A 22741-nucleotide genomic window follows, 5' to 3' on the forward strand; every position below is an offset into this window, starting at 1 on the left:
CATACCTGAAACTCAAGATGAAGATACAGATACAAAGATGAAGATATAGATATAAATGTATAATATTCAATCATTGCACAGCTGTTTATTGAGCATGAACAGGCACTGTTCAAAGCACTTAACTATAATCCACTAGGAAACAAAAGATTCTCTCACCATGAAGCTTACTTTCTAGTTGGAAAAAATAAACATAATAAGTAATTTGCATAATATGATAGATGATATTCTATCAAAAAAAATAAAAGCAGCATCAGCATTGTCTGAAGAAAGATCTGTATATCACCAGGCCAAGCATATTTTTAGTAGTGTCAAATAGTAAAGCAAAGGTGATGGGATTGAGGAGAGAGTCAACAGATCACTAAATGTAAGTAGGCCTACATTGAGCATTATGTTCAGTACATTAATGTCATTGTCTGAAGAGATTGGATGATCAAAAATAAATCAGATCTTACCACTTGCTCTAAACAACCTAGTACATAAGTAGTATAGAGATTCATGCCTATAAATATAAGCAGTTGAGAGTGGAGGCAAAAAGATCAGGAGTTCAAAGCCACCCTTAGCTTAGTAAATTGAGGCCAACCTGGGCTCATGATTTGACTGAGAGATCACTCAGTGAAGCAGAGAAAGTATAACCAGAGCATGTTTTGACGAAGGGAGAGGTTTGACACAATATAACAAAAAGTTTTCTCAGAAAATTACTTGGGAATGGAGAAGCTTCAAGTGGCAGGGAGGAAGAGTTTGATGTAATCCTATTTGGCTCCTTGTACTTCTGTTTTGAGTTTTCTCCAAAATCCTTTCTCCACTTAGGGTTGCTTCATTTTGTTTTTGAGTGATTTCATAGTTTGGGAACCTTGACATGTTTTCTTTCATATGGTGAGTAATGAGTGTTTTCACTGCTTATGCACATCCAGCCACCCAGCACCATTTACTGAAGAAACTTACTTTCCCTGGTGTATATTTTTAGCACCTTGGCTAAAAATGAGTTGCTTGTATAGCTTTTTTTCAATCTTTATTCTGTTCCTTCGACCTAAGTATCTATTTTTATGCCCAAACATGTAGTGTTGATTACTACAGCTTTATAGGGTATTTTGAAGTCAGGTAATATAATATCTTCTGTGAAGAATTTTGATAGGGATTCAGTGAGTCTATAGATCACTTTTAATAGTATGGATGTTTGTTTTTTTCTCTAGTGAAGTATTTTATTAATTTGTATGATTTAATGGTTTTAAGCACAACTACATTTAGCACATTTAAATTTTAGCAAGATGAACATATCTGACTTCTAGCATATAATGCATGTTACTCCCTTTCACAGAGTTTTCAGATAATCAAATGAAAAAGATTCCTTAGTTTTGTAAGCAATGTGATTAAAGCAGGCACTAATCGTGTATACAAGGCTTTTGTGATGGAATTATTTAGGATGCAAGAGCCTGATACCTCCTATCCCATCATGAAAGCCCACTGGCACAAGGCCTAGAATTTCTAAAAACTGGATGGGAAAACTGCTCACTATCCCCAAAGGAAAGGGTCAGGCAAGTGACATATTCAATACCTCCATAGCTCTTATAAAAATAAGCACTTATCCCTAACATGAAATACTGCAGATTCAAGTTAAACTTATCTGTTAACAGCAGACTGCTGTTTCCTGCTCCGAGATGAAATGAAACAACTCTTCTGATTATGAAGAGAAACCTGTATGAGGCAAAAGAAAGATTGGTACACTGCACAGCCGCCTCTCGATCCACTTGATCCCACTTGTAGCAATAATTTCAGCTTCTTTTTACTCCAGGATTAATGTATCATTTTCATTCATTTTTTTCATTCTGCTTTTATAAAAGCAGTGTTTTGAGATGGACATTTGATCTTCATTGTTTTTTGTCAATTCTTTACTTTTGTGGGAAAAGCTTGATAGGCCATTAACTTTTAAACATAGTAGATTCCATAACTTTATATTGATTGCTTTCATTTGCTTAATTTTTTGCACATAGAGACATTGTTTTCATCAGTAGTAAGACTCTCAGGCTCATGCTCATTCCCTAATGGAGATATGACATCTTTTCTGCATTATCATTCACCAAGGAGCTGTTCCGTCTGCATCTAGTTCATTATACTGCCAGGCTGGTTATGACTCAGATGATGTTATCTGAAAAAAGTCTACAGGGGAAAAAAAAAAAAAGGCTTCCCTCCCCATCAACAGAAGCCCACCCTCTAAGACATTCAGGCAGAACTATCACATTCTTAAAATATAAATTACAAATAAATACAAAGTATACAATGCATACATACAAAAAAAAGCACACCTTCACATCTTGTCACAAAGGAAAAGCATTTCCCCTACTCTAGGAGAAAGACTTGTTTAGACACACTGAAATGTAATCTCTTACTTGATAATATAAAAGCTATCACCAGGAGAATTCCTTGCAGGGTCATTAAGCCACTTCCTTTGCTCTGAAGCTCCTACAGTAGTTATTAAGATACATTAAGTCACCTATAAAAAAAAAATTTCAAGAGAACCACACATTACAATCTTTTTTTTTTAAGTTATTGGATATAGAAAACACGGACATTTTTAACTATCAATTCTTCTAATGTATGAGCACAGAATGTCCTTCCAATTTGGGGGCCCTTTTTCGTTTTGTTTTGTTTTTTTCTTTTTTTAATTTTGATTTTCAAGACAGGGTTTCTCTGTGTAGCTTTGGTGATTTTCCTGGAACTCGCTCTGTAGCCCAGGTTGGCCTCGAACTCACGGAGATCCACCTGCCTCTGCCTCTCGAGTGCTGGGATTAAAGGCGTGCGCCACCACTGCCCGGCCCTTTTTCGTTTCTTTTATTGTTAATTTCTCATTGTAGAGCTCTTTTACCTCTTTCGTTATTAAATTTATTCCTCGATATTTCACTTATTGTTTTTGAGCCTATTATAAATTAGAATTTTTTTTATTCTTTTTTTTTCTTTTTAGAATATTTGCTATCAGTGCATAAAAACACTTGAAGTTTTTTATATATGAGATTGTGTTGTTGACAGCTCCAGGGCCAGCCAAGAATAGTGAGGCCTTATCTTTAAAAAAAAAAAAAAAAAAAAAAAAAAAAGGCATGGCAAAAGTATTATTAAGAGACTGTGTTGACATTTTTATTGCCAATTTTGTAGTTTTCACTGAATGAATAAATTAATGAACAAATTAGTATTATTCCCCAAGTCCAGTCATCATGAACAGCTTGCCTGTAATCCACTATATTTTCTGTCTGTGGGCTTATTTCCTTAAGATGAGAAAATTCTAGGCTGTTTTCTCTACCCCTTTTGCTTCCTCTCTTTTGCTCATTTATAATCGGGTGTCAGATGAGGTGATATATATTACTGATAGTAAAAGGGCTTGTAAAGCTTTCAAGGCAAACCACCATGTCAACTCTCTTAGTTTGGTTTCCATTGCTGTAATAAAGCACCATGACAAAAAGCAAATTGAGGAGGAAAGAGTTTAATTTATCTTTACAACTCTTAGGTCACATTCCATTACTAAGGGAAGTCAGAACAGGAATTGAAGGTAGGAACTGAAGCAGAAGCCATGGAGAAATACTGCTTACTGGCTTGCTTTTCATAGCATGCTCAGTTTGTTTTCTTATACAGCTCCCCACTAGAGCCACCTGCCCAGGGGTGGTACCATCCACAATGGGCTAGGTTGTCACACATCAATCATTAATCAAGAAAATGCTCTACAGGTTTGCCTATAAGCAATCTCATGAGAGTATTTTCTCAACTGAGGTTCCTCTTCCCAAATAACTCAAGCTTGTGTCAAGATGACAGAAAACTAACTAGCATATCATCTTCTACAGATCTCACATGTAATAGAGTTTCTTACATGAAAGTACTCTGTAGGAAATTTGTGGCAAAACATTTGAGACCCAGCAGTCATGAGAATATAATCCTCAGGCTTTCTTCCCTTCTGCCATATTTATGCCAATCATCAGTGATAAGTTGGTAACTGTGTTTTCATGCAATAAGATCAATACTCTGGTATTCTGTCCAAGTTGAAGCATTCATATAAAACAAGGTTTCATTTCCCTGTTACTTTTAGTAGAAATCTGTCTGTTTTTTTTCAGCAACATCAAGAAATTTCCCTTTTGTTTCTTTTATTGTAATTTTCATGATTCAGACATTTAAAAGCAAAACAGCATTTTATATTAGACTAGACACTTATTTTCAAATACTAATTTGTTTATACTGTTATCTACAACTTAATGAGGTGATAATTTTAGGCGTTTCTAGTTTGTTTCTGTTCTCTATTTGAATAGGAAATATATTTCTCTGTTAATGTCATAGAACCTCTTGGCAAGTGACAGATCATGATGTTCTATCTTAAAGAATCAAGTAGAAGGAAATTTAAGTTTTTCTTTAATTACTTGGTTTTTTAAAGGCATAGAATAAGTGAATTCTATACTGTTGAAGGATGTATTTTCTGCTGGTGTAAGCTTTGATTCAAAGGTATAGAAGATAGCAACTAGATTTTTTTTTAAGTTTTCTAAACTTACGTATGGTAACTATATTTTTTCTGTCTTGTTAGCCACCAGCTCTGCCCACTTGGAGGATCTTGCTTACCTGGATGAGCAGAGGCATACTCCTTTAAGAACTTCTCTTCGAATGCCAAGACAGAGTATGGGTGGTGTTCGTACACAGCAGGATCTACGAGGTCAGAACACAGAGGGCTGGAGGGGTGCCTGAGAACAAATGAAAGTTGACAGTTTTTAAGTCCTTTTTCTCCAATCCCCAAACTTGATCTTCCTTTTAAGAAGTGAGATGATCTACTTAATATGTAACTAGATAGTTCCACAAATAGATTTATACTCATTGAAATGTTGTCATTATTGAAAAAACCAGATGGAAAGAGCTGGTAGTGGTGGAGGAAACAACCTTCTTAAGGTCCTGTATTTCAGAGGTAACTGTTGACCAACTTCAGTCCTAGATGTATTGCAGGTAAACTGTTTAGTGACCTGTATTTTACTATAGAATTTTTCTCTTTTCTTTTCTAATGACCATTTCTAGTAACATGTAATACATTTATTTTCTTGGTGTTTCAGACAGTGCTGGCAACATCTAACCAACATCCTTTCACTCACTTATCCACTTTATTAGTTACTTTTGTCATTTTTACAGCAGAATACACAGCATCTTAAGAATGGAAGAGCTTATTGTAGCTCACAGTTGGAGGGTATAGTTCATCATAGCAGGAAAGTTGTGTCAGCAGGAACACAGGCAACTGTCACATTGCATCAGGAAGCAGAGAAACATGAATGACAGTGTCAAAACTCACACTCTTCTTTTCATTCAGTCCAGGCCCCCAAGCCATGGGATGGTCCTGTCCACGTTCAGGGTGGGTCTTCTCTCCTCAGTTAAACCTTTCTGGAAATATCTTCATGGACACTCCTCAAAGGTGTGTTTCTGTGGTGATTCTAAATCCATTCAAGTTGATATCATGAATATTAACTATTACAGGAACCTATTTCTCTACCTTCTCTGTGGCAATGTACATGCTATAAAAGAAATGCAGTCTTTTCTTTCATTTTATCATGAAAATAATCTCATTGAGAAGACTGTTCTGCTCTCTGTGCCTCTTTGCTCAGAATGAACCCTCTCTGATAGAATTTGTTTGTTGTTTTGTCTTTTGAGACAGGATTTCTCTGTGTAGTTTTGTTGCCTGTCCTGGATCTCACTCTGTAGACCAAGCTGGCCTCAAACTCACAGAGATCCACCTGGCTCTGCCTCCCAAGTGTTGGGATTAAAGGCGTTCGCCACCACCGCCTGGCCAGGTAGCTTTTAACAAATAGCATGCCTCTGATATCTAGCAGTCTATAGCTCAGGCATTTTTTTATTTTATAGCTTATTTTCATATTGCTTTTGCACTCCTCTTTTGCCCTATGTCCTATCCTAAGCAGCCTTACACATACATTTCTCATACAGGAAAGAATTTACTCATGCCTACTGCCCATTCTGGGAACCATTTTCTTCATAGCTTTTCAATAATGGCTAAGCAAATGGGAGCATAAAATGATTGATTGTATTACTATATTGCAATATGTTACCGTAGTCACATTAACAGTAGTTAATAATCTCTTAGTTTGGTTCCTAATCTTTCTCCATAATATTTGTCATTTTTATAGTTTACTATATACTAGTTGCTTAATATATTCAGTTTTGTATTACCCCTCTAGAAAAAGGAATTATGGCCGGGCGGTGGTGGCGCACGCCTTTAATCCCAGCACTCGGGAGGCAGAGGCAGGTGGATCTTTGTGAGTTCGAGGCCAGCCTGGGCTACCAAGTGAGTTCCAGGAAAGGCGCAAAGCTACACAGAGAAACCCTGTCTCGAAAAAAAACCAAAAAAAAAAAAAAAAAGAAAAAGGAATTATGGACCAGCAAGTCAAAATGGCTCAGCAGATTAAGGGCACTTACCACCAAGCCTGACAACCTAAAACTGATTCCTGAGACCCACATGTTGGAGGAAGAGCTGACTCTCAAAAGCTGTGCTCTGACCTCTACACATCCATTAACACACTAAATAAATAAATAAATAAGTCTAAAGAACAGTTTTTCAAAAAGAAAATGGAATTATGTCAAGCACTACTTTAGGATGTTCATACCCAAAGCCTGAATAAATTTAATGAGAAGAATAATTTGTTTGTTCCTGGACTACAATGCACAGGAATATTAAATAAAATTAAACACAACTGCTGATCTGTCTAGACCTTCCAATTTATTTGCAGATCTTCCACATTGACATCACCTTGTATTTCAATACTGAAAACATAACAGTGTTTCATTTTCTCATTTTCTATTCACAGTTGTATACTACATAGAAAAAAATGACAAATTTCAGCTCTTTTAATTTAGGGTCTTAATATTGAGTCCTACTGTTATTTGATATCACATACATGCCTCTGGTATCTAAAGGCTTAATAAGATTTTGGTGATACAGGGTCATGTCAGTTCTGATGAGGTTGATATTTGCACACAAATATCAGTTATTTCTTGATTATAACAAAGTTTTTTTCATTACATTGAGCTTCAGTCTGATCATTCAAATAATAAAAGTACATCCAAAGATTTTCTCAAAGTATACCTACTTTTTACAAAGCCTGAAAATGTGTTTATAATGATACTAATTTTATACTCCTTGCAAAAAAATTTACATTAATACTCAAGCTGGATCTTTCCCATTAGTGAAGATGCTATGTTAGTGTTTCAGTCTCCTCAGAAGTAGTCATAAAAGGTGGTATTCTAGTGCAGAGTATATATAACTATAAGCCTGCCCTTAAAGCCTGTCTTTAAAGAATAGTACGTTTAGTTAACTTTATGAAACTTTTAACTGAAAGTTTTATGATTACTTAAGAGTTCTGTTTTTCTATTTAGTCACCATCTATTAATATAGGGTTATGCTAAAAATACACTGAAATATCTTACTTTTTTTGACCACCTTAATGAAGTAAGTCTTTCATGCCACAGAAAAAACAGAAACTATGTTTGCTACCTATTGAAAGGAAAAAAGATATAATTTTGCAGGTAGAAGTAATACATCTTGTAAATAGAACATCAAAAGGGAACCAGGGAATTAAATGCACAATATAAATTCTAGCATAGTGACTTCAGGTAATAGTAGCTACTTGTGGTAAATTAATAAAAATTTATTAGAGATAAGACCCTTACCTGCGTGTTGTTAAATTATAATCATACTATTTTGCTTGAAGAGATTACATGTTACTAATTAAAACTTCATTTCTCGATACATGTTGGTGTCCCTAGGTCCTTTACTAAATCTCATTATGTAAATACATTTGCAGACTTTCCGTTTAGATAATTGCTGCTTTGGTAGACACTAGGATAGAGGGTATGTGTGCAAATGGGTACCTGGTTCATTGGCACAGTTTTGTAAACCTGGCCCTGGAACAGTTAACTTGGCTTTGAGTTCCTGCTTTCCAAGCAGTAAGTTTAGTTTTCATTAAATAAAATCAACGCATCACAGCATGTGTAAGTCCCTCACATTTCTGAAACAATGAATTCTTTATGAAGCTGACTAAGATGCATGTCATAAAGCTGAATGCTATTGCACTAGCCTACTGAGTCATGTAGCCCTGGGGTTGCTTAGTCATCCTATCTGATTATTGCCTAACTGACTAGCACATTTACAAGGGAATATTCCCATCAATATTTTTTATCACTGTTCATTATTTTTATAAGCAATATTAAATATCCTTCTTAAGTAAATTCAAAAGCTAGAGAAAGCTTGCATTCACCAAAATGCCTGCAAGTACCTGTTAAGATAGTAGGCTGTACGTTCTAGTTACATGAGATTGCTCCCTTTTCCCACAGCCAGCTCTTCTGCAGAGTGCCTTAAAAATTGAAAATTAACTATTTAAACTGAATTTCTTTGAACATCTGATAAAAACTAGACTGTGCCATGAATTTTTTAATTTTTTATTGCATTTTATTTCTTCTGTTAGGATAAGGAGGTTGCACATGTGCTGTAGCATGCATGTGGAGATCAGAGGACAACTTGAAGGAGTCGCTTCTCCCTTCCACTGTCTGTGTCCTGGGGAACAAGCTCAGGCCATCAGGCTTAGCAGCATGCACCTTCACCCACTGAGTTGTCCAGCTGTCCTCCTGATTTGTTCTGTTTTGTTTGTTTTAACTAATCACTAAGTTATAGCTGCTCTTCATACACACAGATCCTGTTTTTATATAAACCAGTCTTACTTGGTAAATTACTAAATCTTGCAGTTAGAAAACCCAAATAAGAGCTAATGCTTAAGAAGTTTTCCTACTAGACTGCATGAGGAAAATAACCTTTGAGAAAGATTTTACACCACATCATCTTATAAAAGATGTTTTCAACTGAATTAAACTTTAAGGATCAGCTCCACATTAAGATTCATATCATTTCCTCAAAGTATAAAACAATCAGTTGAAGTAACTATAATGTCAGTAAATTCACTTGGCTAATGTCTTTCCAAAACATTTTCTAATTCTTTAAAATGATTAAATTTTATGTGTAAAATATTTTTATGGAATAACTTCCCAAGATACTAATAAAATTACAGAACTGGAAATTTCATTTGTGAGGCTATAGCCATTTCATTAATAAAAGTTTACCTAGACATGTTTACTTTTAAATTTTAAGTAATTAAAATAACTAGTTTTGATATATCCAAAAATAAATATATCTCATTTCCAATACCAGCAATCTAATAACACAAAACTCAAACTGTGTTGACATAGTTATATAATTATGTTCTCAAATGCTTCTCATTTTCAAGGCATTACTTTTTATATTTTCTATATATATTAAGGTACTAATTTTGATGAAGTACGTAAAAAGTAGTAATCATTCCAGGACTTGGGTTTTTCTTGTTTCTTTTGTTGTTCTCTGAAGAGCCTTGTCCTCTTAATGAAGATTCCAATCAAAAGTGATTCTAGATTGGTTTTTAAACAAATACTTTCCTATAAGACCAATGGTGTGATTCCTAGCATCACATAAACAGAGGCAGGAGGATCAGAGGGTCATCCTTAGCTACATAGTGATACATAATTCCTTGTCTTTAAAAAACTGGTAACACTGTGACCATTAGTAATCATTATGATGAAGCAGGAAGAAATCCTAGATAAGTCCCAAGTTTTTATCTTAGAAGACCAAAATACATGGTGATACTTTACTAACTATGGAGACAATTGGAAAAACAAGAATAGATTAAGGAAATTAGATAATATTGGTGAAATTTCTTAACTTTGTGATTCCTATTAAATATCCAAGTAGATGACTTGTTTTTCCCCAAGTAGTGGATATTGAACCTAGAGCCTCCTGTGTGCAAGTCAAGCCACCCAGCTCTAGATGCAACCCTGAAGCACTTTTTATTTTAAGAGAGGGTCTCATTAAGTTGTCAGGCCAGCATGAAACTCACTCACTAGCCCAAGAAAGCCTTGAAGGAGTAATCCTCCTGTCTTAGCCTCCCAGAATAGCTGGAACTACAGGCCTACACCACCATGCACAGCTACACAGATAATAGTCATGAATTATGGGAAATGTTGCACAGGAGTTTAGGGTTGAGGTCTAGAATAGAAACATAAACCTGGGAACCATCATCTCTTAAAAAAGCTGTGACACACTTCAGTCTGTCACGTTGAGATTGGGGTGGGAGGACAGTAATATATAAACCAAGGGGTTTAGTATTTTAGAGGTGACCATAAAGGAAGACCCATCAAGAGTTAGGGATCGGTTTAACAGTGTGAAATCCTAACAGTCATTATAGATAAAGACTGAAAATAAATTACTTACTTAATGGAAAGGTATCAGTGACAAAAACCAGAATAATTCCAGTACAGTAGAATGGGTTGAAGGCAGGCTCTGAGTTATTACTGTGAAAGAATCTTGCTAATAGGATTCTTTGAAAAAAATGGGCCGGGCAGTGATGGTGCACACCTTTAATCCTAGCATTTGGGAGGCAGAGATAGGTGGATCTCTGTGAGATCGAGGCCAGCCTGGTCTAGAAAGGGAGTTGCAGGACAGCCAAGGCTGTTACACAGACAAACCCTGTCTTAATAAACAAAAACAAAATTAAAAAAGAAAAGAAAAACTTGGGTGGTCAAAGAAAGAAGGGAGGGAGATAAAGCAGAAACTTCAAAGGGAAGAAGGCCTGAAAAGAGCCAGTATGTTCTTGGTATCCTTTTTGTTTTCTAAAATAAGTGTCTGTGGGAGAGAGATGATTAAATGGTTTCACTAATGTCTGTTTGGGTCCATGATGTGGGAAGATAAAGTAATAAACAATTGCAATTACTCTTCATAGTGGTACTGTTTACCTTACTTGAAGATGAGAAATCTAACAAATTGCTAATGTAAGTGACTAGCCCAAGGTCACGCAGATAGCAAGTAACAGATCCAAACTGAGGCACCTTAGTCTTGTGTCTACCATTTTACCCAATCTGCCATGTTTTCATGCTCATCCAAATGGTGTTTCTGCTTTATCGATTTATTTTTTAACAGAATTGATCTAGCATAAACATGTTTTAGACCATTGTCTCTACACTATTTTTATAGGGTCTGATTCAAATTGTTTCACATCTTCAAAATTTCATTTCCTGAGATAAGAATACCTGCCTCCATTAGTTTTTTTCTAGAGAACCCAAAACAAATAAGGCTTGATTCTTGTCAATTAATCAGTCCTTGTGGAAACTCAGTAGACAAGTGATCCTCTACCTTGGTTAAATATTTTTCTCTATATGTCTTTTTTTTTTTTAAGCTTTATTCTCTGGACTGTATGTATGTTTGTGTGCACACAAATATCGGAGGATAACCTGTTGGAGTCAGTTCTCTCCTTCCACCACGAGGGTCCTAGAGATCAAACATCAGGCTTGGTAGCAAGTATCTTTACCTGCTGAGCCATCTCTCTCCAGCCCTAAATATTTAAGAATAAATAAGCCAGAGCCAGTGTGTCATGGAACATGCACACCCACAATCTCACGCACAAGCACACATGCACACTTACATAATAATAATAAAGTTTTAAATAAGCCAGAGCCAGTGTGTCATGGAACATGCACACCCACAATCTCACACACAAGCACACATACAACTTATGTAATAATAATAATAAAGTTTTTAAAAAAAATTTTAAAAAGACTAACTAAGCTGAGTGTAAGCACATTCACACCTATAATCCCAAGATTTGGGAGGCTGATGAAGGAGGATTGTAAGTTCCATGCCAGGCCTGAGCTACCTAGAAAAACCTCGTCTAAATAAATAAGCCTTGTGTGTGTGTGTGTGTGTGTGTGGTATTTGTTAGTAATGTCAGATTTTGTTTGAAACATGTTTATGTAGAGAATTGTATGCATGGCATGAACCCTAAGAAGGAACCTGAAACTGTTTTTTGCTCTGAGGAACAGGGGTGCTCCCAGGCTAGGCTTTGTATTCATTCTGGAAGAATGGAAGCTAGTACAGCTGTGATTGTTTGTGCCAGATCTTGTCAGTTGTGTGCAGTCTTTCTTCTGCCAGTCCTATGACTGACTTGGTTTTCAGTGACTCATGGCATTTTCCATGAATAAGTGTGCTTTAGTCAAGCCATTTAGACAAGAGTCCTCCTTTTCCTTCTACCGCTTCTCCCCTATAGCTGTTTATATTCTCAATGGACGAGCAGCTTTGTTGACTTCAGAACATCTTGGGTTCATTTGGTTTTCTTTCTTTTTTTTAAAGTCTACCCTTGCTTTTTCAAAAAGATGGTTTTTTCTATAAACCTAACTATATAATTATAATTAGTGACAAGCTCATAAGAGAACATTCCTAGAAATAGTTCATTCATTGACACAAGCATAGTTTACATTGAAAAGATACACACACTGACTGCATTTGAAATGGTTTGGGAGAGGGTTATATTTATTTATTAATTTTGTGTGTATGTGTGTGTGCATGTGGGCTTGTACATGCATCATAGCATGTGCCTCTGAAAGCCAGTACAACTTGTGGGAGTCAATTCTCTCCTACCATGTGGGTCCTTGAGGATTACACTCTGATCAGGCTTGATGGCAGGCACCTTTAGCCACTGAGCTATCCAACAAGTCCAAAGGAGTGGTTCTTATATCCCTTGAAAAAGTTTCTTTCCAAAGCTTATCTTATTTGAATGCTTTATTAGAATGTTTTCTCTCCGTTATTTTATTAGAATTTTTTTCAGCTATGTAAATGGTTTTTAAAAATTAATAAGTGCTTATGTACCCACCACCTTGATTTTAGTTTTTGTCATATATCTTTTCATCTACCCACATCATACTCAACCTGACTTTCTATGAGCATTTCAAAGTAAATTACAGATAGTATAGTTCGCTGGAACATTTTTTAAAGGTGGAGTGAGATGGTCTTCTGCATTCTTGCTGCCCTGAGACTGCTGTCTGGTGCCTACAGTGGAAAAGCCACATACTACTACTGAAGAGTACTGATTAAGTCTTCTTTCTCTCTTCACGCCATCGTAGTTGCAATAGTAACTTCTCAGTGGAATATTTCAGTGGTTTCTACCACAGAAAAGCTCTTTAAAACTAGCTGATATCCAAATTAAAGAAACATTCAATTACGAATATTCGTTACTTCCCTGTCCCACAGTACATTAAAATATGGGTACATTAAAAATATGGCTTTCTTTTAATGTCAGTCTGACAAAAGTCCTAGGGTACTGAGGTACAGAAACTGTTCTTGGTTGTTCTTGGTGCCTACAGTTGTTTTACCATATGGTACTGGTCTAATTTTGTCTGTGTTCTTCTCTTGAGACTTTTGTGAATAGATCACATTTTTAGAAGAATTTTAAAATAACTTTTTAAAATGTCAAAGCTTTCTCAGTAGGGTAAGATGTAATGCAGCATTATGTCAATAGGAGAACGCTGTCTTTGTCTTACTCTATATCTGATATTGACATGGAACTCTCTGTATAACCTAGGCTGACCTCAAACTTGAAGTGATCTTCCTGCCTTTGCCTCCCAAATGCTGAGGTTACAGGCATGTGCTATCATGCCCAGTGCCAGAAGTTAATAGAATTATTCTCTAAAATGGGAGATTTACATTGAATTACTACTTTTTCCATGTTATAAATTAGCATTAATCATATTCATAAAAGTCTCCTTTGAAACCAGATGTAAAGTAATCTTAGACCTGAAGAGATAAGTCTGTTTAGAAAGCAACTCAGTCTCTCAGGAACTGTTTTCACTGGAAATGCAGTCTATGGCCAGACATGTCTCCTTCTTACCCATTTCAGGAGGGCTGGGGTTTACAGGCATGCATAGCCATACCAAGGATATGAACTCGTGTCTTCATGTTTGAACAGCATGTGCTCTTTTCCCACAGATCCATTTTCCCAGCCTCCAAACATAATTCTTAAAGGCAAGTACAAGACAAGTTAGGAAACAAACAACAGTAAGCCTAATTAATCCCCATGTAATGCTCACATCCTGTAGAAAAGATGCAATATAATAGAAAAGGCCTGGATCTTGCCATCAGAATTAGGTTTTCATTCAAATTTTGAAATCAGTTATGTAGACTTAGGTCTCTAGTCCTAAATAGACAGACACAAGTATAAAAATATTACAAGAATTTTGTGAAAGTCTATGATTTCTCTTATCAGAAGAGCTCACCTCTGAGGCAGGAAGAGTCTCCCTTCCTTTTTACCACCCTAAGCTTGTAGCAGTGCACCATGCCGACTGAGCTCTGTGTTTTTTCCTTCTTCTCTGGAGTTCTGAGACAGCCAGCTCACACTTTCTCTTTCCCTCTTCTGCCCTAGCTCCTTCCCCTTCTCCCTCCCTCCCTCCATTGTCTAGGAGGGTATACTCAAATACCCCACAACCCCTCTGAGTTGTTAGCCACTGGTGCAAGTGCCATTCCAGACAGAGATGAAGGGAGGAATTCCAAGAGTCAGTCCATCCAGTGAAAGAGCCGTAAGCCCACAAAATAACTGTTCAACTTTTCACCTCTCTAGATTGAAGCAAAACTTAACCAGGAGAGTGATGAATTTAAAAAAAAAAATGGTACTGAATTTCAACATTTGATAGAATCTCTAAGACTACCAGTTGACTACCAGGATGATAGAACAGAGACTTTAGGGACCAGATTACAAGGAAATAAAATAGTCTTTGCCAAACTGATTGAGAAAGCAAGGCACGGTGACATGCTCTTGGAGTCCCAGCTACTTGGGAAACTAAAGCAGGAAACGTGGGCCCAAGAGTTTGAGACCAGTCTGAGCAGTGTGTTGAAACTTTGTCTCAAAATAATGACTACAGCTACTTTGGAAAAGTCAACAAATAAAAGAATGACTACAACATCAAAACAAGGAACAACAGTAAACCTTCAAAGGAAGAACTCAAAATCTCTACCTTCTTACCACATAATAATATTCAAAATCAAGTTCTCAAATTACAAGGCATACAAAAAAAACTTCACATATTTCATTTATCAGAAAAAGTAAAGTGATAAAAATTACTCTGAATAATTTGATACATTAGACTTAGCCAGGCAAAGACTTTAAATCAGCTGCATTAAACATTTACTATGAGCTAAAGGAAGCAATGGATTTAATCTAAAATAAGAGGGCTGGGGATGTAGTTCAGTTAATAGTGTTTACCTACATGTGTAAAAGCCATGGGTTTGATCTCCAGCACTGTATAAACCAGACATGAGACTGAAGCAGGAAGATTGTACTCTGTGTAGTAAGAGACTGTCTCAAAATAAAAAAGGGGATGTGGGGATTGAGTGACATTATATTACTGAGAATCTGATGAGGATTTTTAGATTTAATATAGCAGAAAAGGGACATTGGAGATTTTGGAAGGAATAATATAATCACTATAATAAAAATTTGTCTGATAGAATATTCAGTATGAGATGCCTGAGGCAGTAAGTGAAATTGGGGAAGCCAGGTCCAAAACTAAAAAATTAACAGGGAAAACCTGAGGGAGGGAAGTGGGAACACTTAGAAGTCAGCAGAGGTGACTGAGATAAGAACTCTTTGAAAGGAAAAATATTCAAGACTTGTGAGACAGGCTGAGATTGCTAGGGCAAGTTTGATTCTTAAATAACAGGAACTTTCATTTTAATTACATTCTGGAGACATGCGTGGGCTCCGGTACAGTGACAAAACACTTCACTGATCTCCTCTCCTAATATGTGACAGTCCTTCTAATAAATTCCCTGGAGGGGGTCCCCTTTTCAATGTTCATTCAGAAAGCATTTCTTGATGCTTTACTGTGTACCTCAGATTCTATATATGCTTTTAAAAATAGTGATGGCTCCTGCTTCTTACACTGTAATTAAGGAAATGAGAATAAATAAGGAAAAAGCAAACAAAAATAAACTTGCATTAGATTACAATGTGAGTAAAGGAAGTAAAAACAGTACTTTAATAATTCATTGATAGAAACGAGTCTGTATCTCTGATAGAAAACAAGCCTTTGCATAAAGAAAGTGATGGAAGTTGTGGTGGTATTGTGTTCCCCAAAATATTGTGTACCTTAATAAACTTATCTGGGGTCAGAGAACAGAAAAGCCACAAGATACTTAGGCTAGAAAATGTTAGCACACGCCTTTAATCCTAGCATTCCAGAGACAGAAATCCTTCTGGATCTCTGTGAATTCAAGGCCGCATTGGAAACAGCCAGGCATGGTGACTCACGCCTTTAATCCCAGAAAGCAGCCTTTAATCCCAGGGAGTGGTGGTAGAAAGCAGAAAGGTTTATAAGGCGTGAGGACCAGAAACTAGAAGCATTTGACCTGGTTAAACATTTGGCTGGTTAAGCATTTGGCTGGTTAAGCATTCAGGATTTCAAGCAGCAGTTCAGCTGAGAGCCATTGGGATGAGGACTCAGAGGCTTCCAGTCTGAGGAAACAGGACCAGCTGAGGAACTGGCAAGGTGAGATAGCTGTGGCTTGTTCTGTCTCTCTGATCTACCAGCATTGACCCCAATACCTGGCCTTGGGTTTGATTTTATTAATAAGAACTTTTAAGATTCCTGCTACAGGAAGTAGAGGAATAAACTACAAAGTTATCAAAGTAACATTTAAGGTAAAACCTGAAGAATGAAAAGCTTACCAGGTGAACAGCCAAAGAAGGAACTTCTGATGTAGTCAGAACAGTAGATGGAGATTGGAGAACCAGAAGGAAAGGTCCAGACCATCCGGAGCCTTGCAGGCCATGAAGGGTGTAGAAAGGTACTGGAGACTCATATGTAAGGAGCTTTGTGGTCCTTTTTGTCATCAGACAGGTCCAGCGACGGCACTAGTCATTCTAGTCTCAGTCAGAGCCACAAATATCACATGAGAAAGGTGTCCTTTTACCACCTCTGCTTTGTTCATGCAGATCTTGTGAACTCTACTCCTTTTCAGCCTCCTGCCTTTACCAATGTGAGCAAGTACTTATGGCAACTCATATAAGCATCTCTGTCCTTAATATGATAGTAATTTTCAGCCACCTTGTCTTGTAGATTCAGATCTAATCCAACACATACATATTCCTCTTCCCAGTGGCCTGTGTAACATTAAGAAAGCAAGCATAGGGTTTTATTAGATTTTGATGTTCTGTAGAACTCAAACGTAGTGCCGTGCTTGGATGAGTATAAAAATGCCATATAACCACTACAGAATGTGGTACAGTACTTTGATTTTTCTATAGAGATTAATTCAATAGATGGTTTTGTTTACTTCAGTTAAAATTTAAATTTGAGCATGTCCAATGTATCTCAAGTTTTAATTCTTTCTCCCTATATGTTGAGACTTTGTCTTCAATTGTTTAGAAGAAAGAACTTTAAAGTAAGAAAACTATTTCTACACAGTGATAAAATCTCATTTTGCACCAAGATTTGGGTTCTTCTCACGTCCATAAGATCTTAGACTTGAAACTAGAAAACCTTAAGACTTATCTTCCCTTTACAATTCTTAGCACTCCATTCTTAGCACTTTCCAGGACTTCTGCAGTGAAAAGTCTTCAAGATGTCTTTACTTTTCTTCAGTGATGCTATCCTTGTATTAGATTCACTTCAGTGAGCCATTGCCCATGAGGGAGGTGTAAATCATCTGCTCACCTGACATTCAGACCATCCTGGCAGAAAGAGCCAATTTTACATTTCAGTCATCCTCTAATACAGCTGGAGTATTATAATGAGAAATCCAAGGGAGTCTGCTTAAGGAACATTAGGGAGTTTATTGGGATATAAATTGGGGAGAACAACTCACTAAACAGAATAAGGCAAAATCATCACAGAGTCCTGGAAGGTCGGTCCCACGCTGCTTCTGCCACCTGACTCAGTCCACACCATCCAAGCCCACGAGAGAGGCGTATGTGCCCTCTGGTCTTAAGCTAGCCCTGAAGCCATACCCTAGGGGCTGGTACCTCAAGGTCATAGATGGAACAGGTACCCACTAATCTCCCCTTTCTGTCTAAATAAGAAAGTTCTAACCTAATACAAAACTATGTACAATAGGAACGATTATCAAGTATTGTCCATGGGAGGGGAATGGAAGTAACATAAACAAAAATAGAAATCTAACCAACAAGAACAACATCAAACAAGAAACACATACTAAATGTCCAGACCATAGTTAAATGGCAAGTTACAGAGATTAGTCCAATAGCTGTCCTATCCTGAAGAATATAACTTATCCAAAATGTTTAGGACCAGATCAAATTTTTGGTCATTTCAGATTTAAAATTTTTAACTAGGGATATACAGTCTGTAGCTAAAATGACATAAAAATCATCAAGTAAATATGCATTTTTCATATGTATACATATTGATTACTGGAGAAAAACACTCAAAAATATAAACTTGCTTGTTCAATTCACCGATTGTTTGATTGTTTAATTTAGTTTTAGATGAAATACTTCCTTCCTCTGCCTATGTGGAAAATAGCAGTTCGTTTTTAGGTCTTTTTAAAGTGTCTATGTTTGGGGGTAGATGTGTGCACATACATGTGAAAGAAGTCAATACCACACATCTTCCTCAAGCACTCTCCACCTGTTTTGTTCTGTTTTAGGCAAGGTCTCTCACTGAACCTAGAGTTCATCAGTTTGTCTAAACTGGCTAACCAATTAGCTTCAGGGATTCACTTGCCTCCTTTTCCCCAGCTCTGCCACAACACCCATCATTTATCTGGGTGTTGGGGGTCTAAACTCAAGTCCTTATTTTGTGCAGCAGGCACCTTAGTAACCTCATTGTTCAAGCCTTAGTTCTTTTTAATATAACTAAAACTCATATTAAAAAGTTAATTTTTAGAAAATTATATCAAAGATTCCATTGACTATGTTTTGTTTGTGTATATTACCTCCCATTGTATATATTTTAAATGTAGTAATAATATGTATTCTATTTTATATCATAAATATACACACTTTTATAATTATGCAAAATTTGTATTATTTAATATTTTAGTATCTATATAATCTGACATCATACATGCTGCCAAGAATGTCAGTATGTTTGTGATTCGAATTATTTCTTTAGAGTAAATTTCTTAAACAGAATCTTAAGGTCAGAGTGGCATTCACTAATATTACTATTTATTTGCCTACAAGTTGGACAATAATTCTACCAATAAAACTGAAAACACTAATTTTTCCAAAAAATTATTTTTAATATTATCATGTACTAAAACCACACTTTTTCTAATGGTATATATTATTTGCTTTAGTTTGTATTTTTGTTTGTTTTTGTTTCATTTTGTTTTGAGACGAGGTTTCACTATATAGCCTTGTTATATATATATAGCTATATAACTCACTATGTAGACCATGCTGGCCTTGAACTCATCATGAAGATCTCTTTGCTTCTACCTCCCACCATGCCCCACTTCAAAGATAAAGATTTTTAAATGTTTGCTTTCTGCATTGTTCTGTGAATTATTTGGGTTTTTTAAGGTTATTTTGTGTGTGTGTGTGTGTGTGTGTGTGTGTGTGTGTGTGTGTGTGTGTGTAATACTTGCATGCAGGTGACCATGGAGGCCAGAAAAGGGACTCATATCTCCCGAAACTGGAGTTATAGGCAGTTGTGAGCTGCCATGTGCTGGGAACTGAACCCAGGCCCTCTGGAAGAGCAGCCAGTGCTCTTTAATTGCTAAGCCACTTCCCCAGCCTTTTTTTCTGGTGTTTCTAGATAACACTGAAATTTAAGCATGACTTTCAAATATATAAGGTATAATCTGCTACAACAAATTCTTTACCTCTGTTTTATGAAGATGTATTACGACTATGTTGATAACAAGATAGACTCTAGGGGCTGGAAGTAAGATTCAGCAGTTAAGAATGTTACTGTTTTTGCAGAGAATGCTAGTTCAATTCCCAGCTCTCATATCAGGCAGCTCACACTGCCTTTACCTACAGCTCCAGGGGATCTAACACCCCTTGGCCCCTGTGAGGGCACCTGTACACATGCGGTATGTAAACTCATGCAGACTAATGTGATAAATGTTAGATTACAAACACAATGTCATGAACTAAGGAGCTTACTGTTCCCATTGTCTTTTCATTTTTTTATTTTTCTATATTTTTAAGGACTAAGCAAGCTTATTTACTTTGCACTGCTTTTCTATAGGACTGATTTTCAAATAGTATACTGGTTCAAACCACATATTGGTTACTAAATATTGAAATACATACTTAGTGATTCGGAAAGAGCTATCAGGTTGCCCAGATCTCTCCTGAGGAGCTCCACGTCTGCCTTTTCTCACATCCAACACTTAAAGATTGTCTCCCCAAGTCCAGACACACTCCTTAGGATCCTTTCGCTGCTCTTGCATCCCTGCTGATTGCTGGTGTGGGGGCCTTACTATTGCTTAACAATTTTTTTAAGATTGCCCTAATTTTCTTACTGTTACGAATGAGTCAGTTGTGTTTTACCATTTTTTTTTTTTTTTTTTTTTTTTAGTTCTGCCCTCTGGAGTATCTAATGGCTCTAGCGTATCTTCATTGTTTATTTGTGGAACCAACTTTCAGAGTTTTATTATTTCCTGAAAAGCCCTAATACTATCGTACTGTAACTCTAGTAGTCTTAAACTATTTTCCCACCTCTATTTCTCTCAATGATAAAGTTTAAACTAAGTTCTGTTGTCTCTTATTGTTCCTTCCAGTTCGCTTTGCACCTTACAGACCTCCAGATATCTCCCTGAAGCCCCTACTCTTTGAAGTGCCCAGCATCACCACAGAGTCAGTGTTTGTTGGCAGAGATTGGGTATTCCATGAGATCGATGTTCAGCTTCAGAGTTCAAATGCCAACGTGAACCAAGGAGTAGTGATTGTGGGAAATATTGGGTTTGGCAAAACTGCCATCATCTCCAGACTGGTGGCTCTCAGCTGCCATGGTACACGGATGAGACAGATCGCCTCTGATAGCCCACACGCCTCCCCCAAACGTAAGTATTCCTTCCTTAAAAAGAGAAGAAAAAAAATTCTCCCTTCTTTGTGTCCCTAAAATATTTTCTGACATTTTTATATTAGACCACATATCCTTTTATTCCTAATCTGTGAAACCTGAACTGTATGAAGATCATTAATTCAAAGTTCAGAGAAAGAGCATAATACTCTGTGTATATCTAGCCCACACATGGAATAGTCACCAAAGTGTAGCAGGAAAAACTTTTTTGTGGAATAAATGCATGATGCTTACCTGTTGGTTAATCTTTTGGATAATGATTCCAGCAATTTCCTGTAGAGTCATTTGTATCTGTCACTGTCAGAGGTTGCTCAACCTGTGCCCACTTCTTGTTAAGTGACAACACAATCCATTTGTAGCCTTCATTTCTTTGCAACTGATGTCAGTGCTACACTGCTTGAACTTGAGTTCTTCTGTGTCCTTGAAGGGTTTTTCCTTCTTCCTTGTGGAAGGTTGCAAAGTTCTCATGTATAGTCAGGTTCCTTTCATTACAAGCTTAATGGACACCATTGGGATCTTGATTACTTATTTGTAAAACACTCACATAGCTATGTACCACATAATCTTCAAGTGTTTACAAATTTTAATTCATTCAATCATTTATCAACTCAGTTAGATAGTTTCTGTTGTCTTCATTTCACAGATAAGTGATCTGAGACTCAAGGTTTTTACAGCCATTATATAGGGAAGCAAAGAAGCCTGGTTTCAGAAGCCATTCTCTCCCCCTTTTCTTATGGTAAAACTCATCTGGGGAAAGAAAGAAAATGGATGTGTATAGTAGTTCTTCCTGTATAAACCAGTCTGCCTCTCCTTGATTGTTTTAGAACAGAAAAGGAAGGACTTGCTCTACTGATCCAAATTAATCATACAGTCCACCACACACTTCATATAACAAACACTGGAAATGGTTTGTGTGAAACTGTAGTAGTCACAGGGTCTAGAAACCTAACAGGAACTCACTGAATATCTTCCAAACCTTTTAACTTTTGAAATTGCTTAGCAGGCTCTATATCAAAGAGATGATTGTCTCTGGTACACTTAAGAATACCTAGCCGGGCGGTGGTGGCGCACGCCTTTAATCCCAGCACTCGGGAGGCAGAGCCAGGCGGATCTCTATGAGTTCGAGGCCAGCCTGGGCTACCAAGTGAGTTCCAGGAAAGGCGCAAAGCTACACAGAGAGACCCTGTCTCGAAAAACCAAAAAAAAAAAAAAAAAAAAGAATACCTAACATGCAAAAGGACCTGGTATCTAAACAGAAAGCTTGCTGAGTAAGATTATATGGTGAACTCTTATCTTAAGAGGAATACCTTGCTCATGTTCCTAAATGAATTTTTTCTAAGGTAGACTGACATCATATTGTGAGAGTCAAGAACTTGGGATTGTGCCACAGCATTCAAATTGCTTATAATAAAGTACTTTGTCACTTTAAATTTGCATTAATTCTTTGGATCTCAGTTTTATCATTTGCAACTGAAGAAGTATGACTAGCTAATTGTTGAGAACTGCTTTAAGGATAATGATGTAGCTCAGTGACAGCGTACTTGCTCCGCATGCCTGAAATGGAGTTCAGTCCTTTATACAGCAAATAACAATGATAATGAAGAAGAGGAGTTTTAAAAATAGCTTCTATGCTGAAATGTAGAGTCAAAGAACATGTCTTCATAGTTGGAAGTGAATTTCCACACCTATTCCAGGATTTCCTTCGAGTGCTTAAATATCTATCACACCATACTACTGCTTATCTGAGTAGGCCAGGAGTTAAGCTGTTTGAGTGTGCCAGAAAGAAAACTGGATAGCTAACACTTTCTCTGACTCCTCAGTATAT

General features: G+C 36.8%; 1 protein-coding gene and 1 long non-coding RNA gene across 3 annotated transcripts in view; one reads left to right on the top strand and one right to left on the bottom strand.

Annotated features, from left to right (window-relative positions):
• Positions 1-22741, top strand: part of Tanc2 (tetratricopeptide repeat, ankyrin repeat and coiled-coil containing 2) — a 304791-nt gene that overhangs the window by 192690 nt on the left and 89360 nt on the right. For both annotated transcript variants that reach the window (XM_059271952.1, XM_059271953.1), the window contains exons 8-9: positions 4553-4678; positions 20615-20896. In XM_059271952.1, the coding sequence (XP_059127935.1) occupies positions 4553-4678; positions 20615-20896 (408 nt within the window). The remainder of the gene's footprint in view (positions 1-4552; positions 4679-20614; positions 20897-22741) is intronic.
• Positions 1630-21642, bottom strand: LOC131917838 (uncharacterized). Its single transcript, XR_009380748.1, has 6 exons — positions 21151-21642; positions 16587-17021; positions 13755-13881; positions 4588-4706; positions 2385-2488; positions 1630-1692 (listed from the first exon to the last, which is right to left on the bottom strand). It is a non-coding gene; the product is annotated as an uncharacterized LOC131917838 (long non-coding RNA).

Source organism: Peromyscus eremicus, chromosome 8a, assembly GCF_949786415.1.
Source record: "Peromyscus eremicus chromosome 8a, PerEre_H2_v1, whole genome shotgun sequence".
Taxonomy (NCBI): domain Eukaryota; kingdom Metazoa; phylum Chordata; class Mammalia; order Rodentia; family Cricetidae; genus Peromyscus; species Peromyscus eremicus.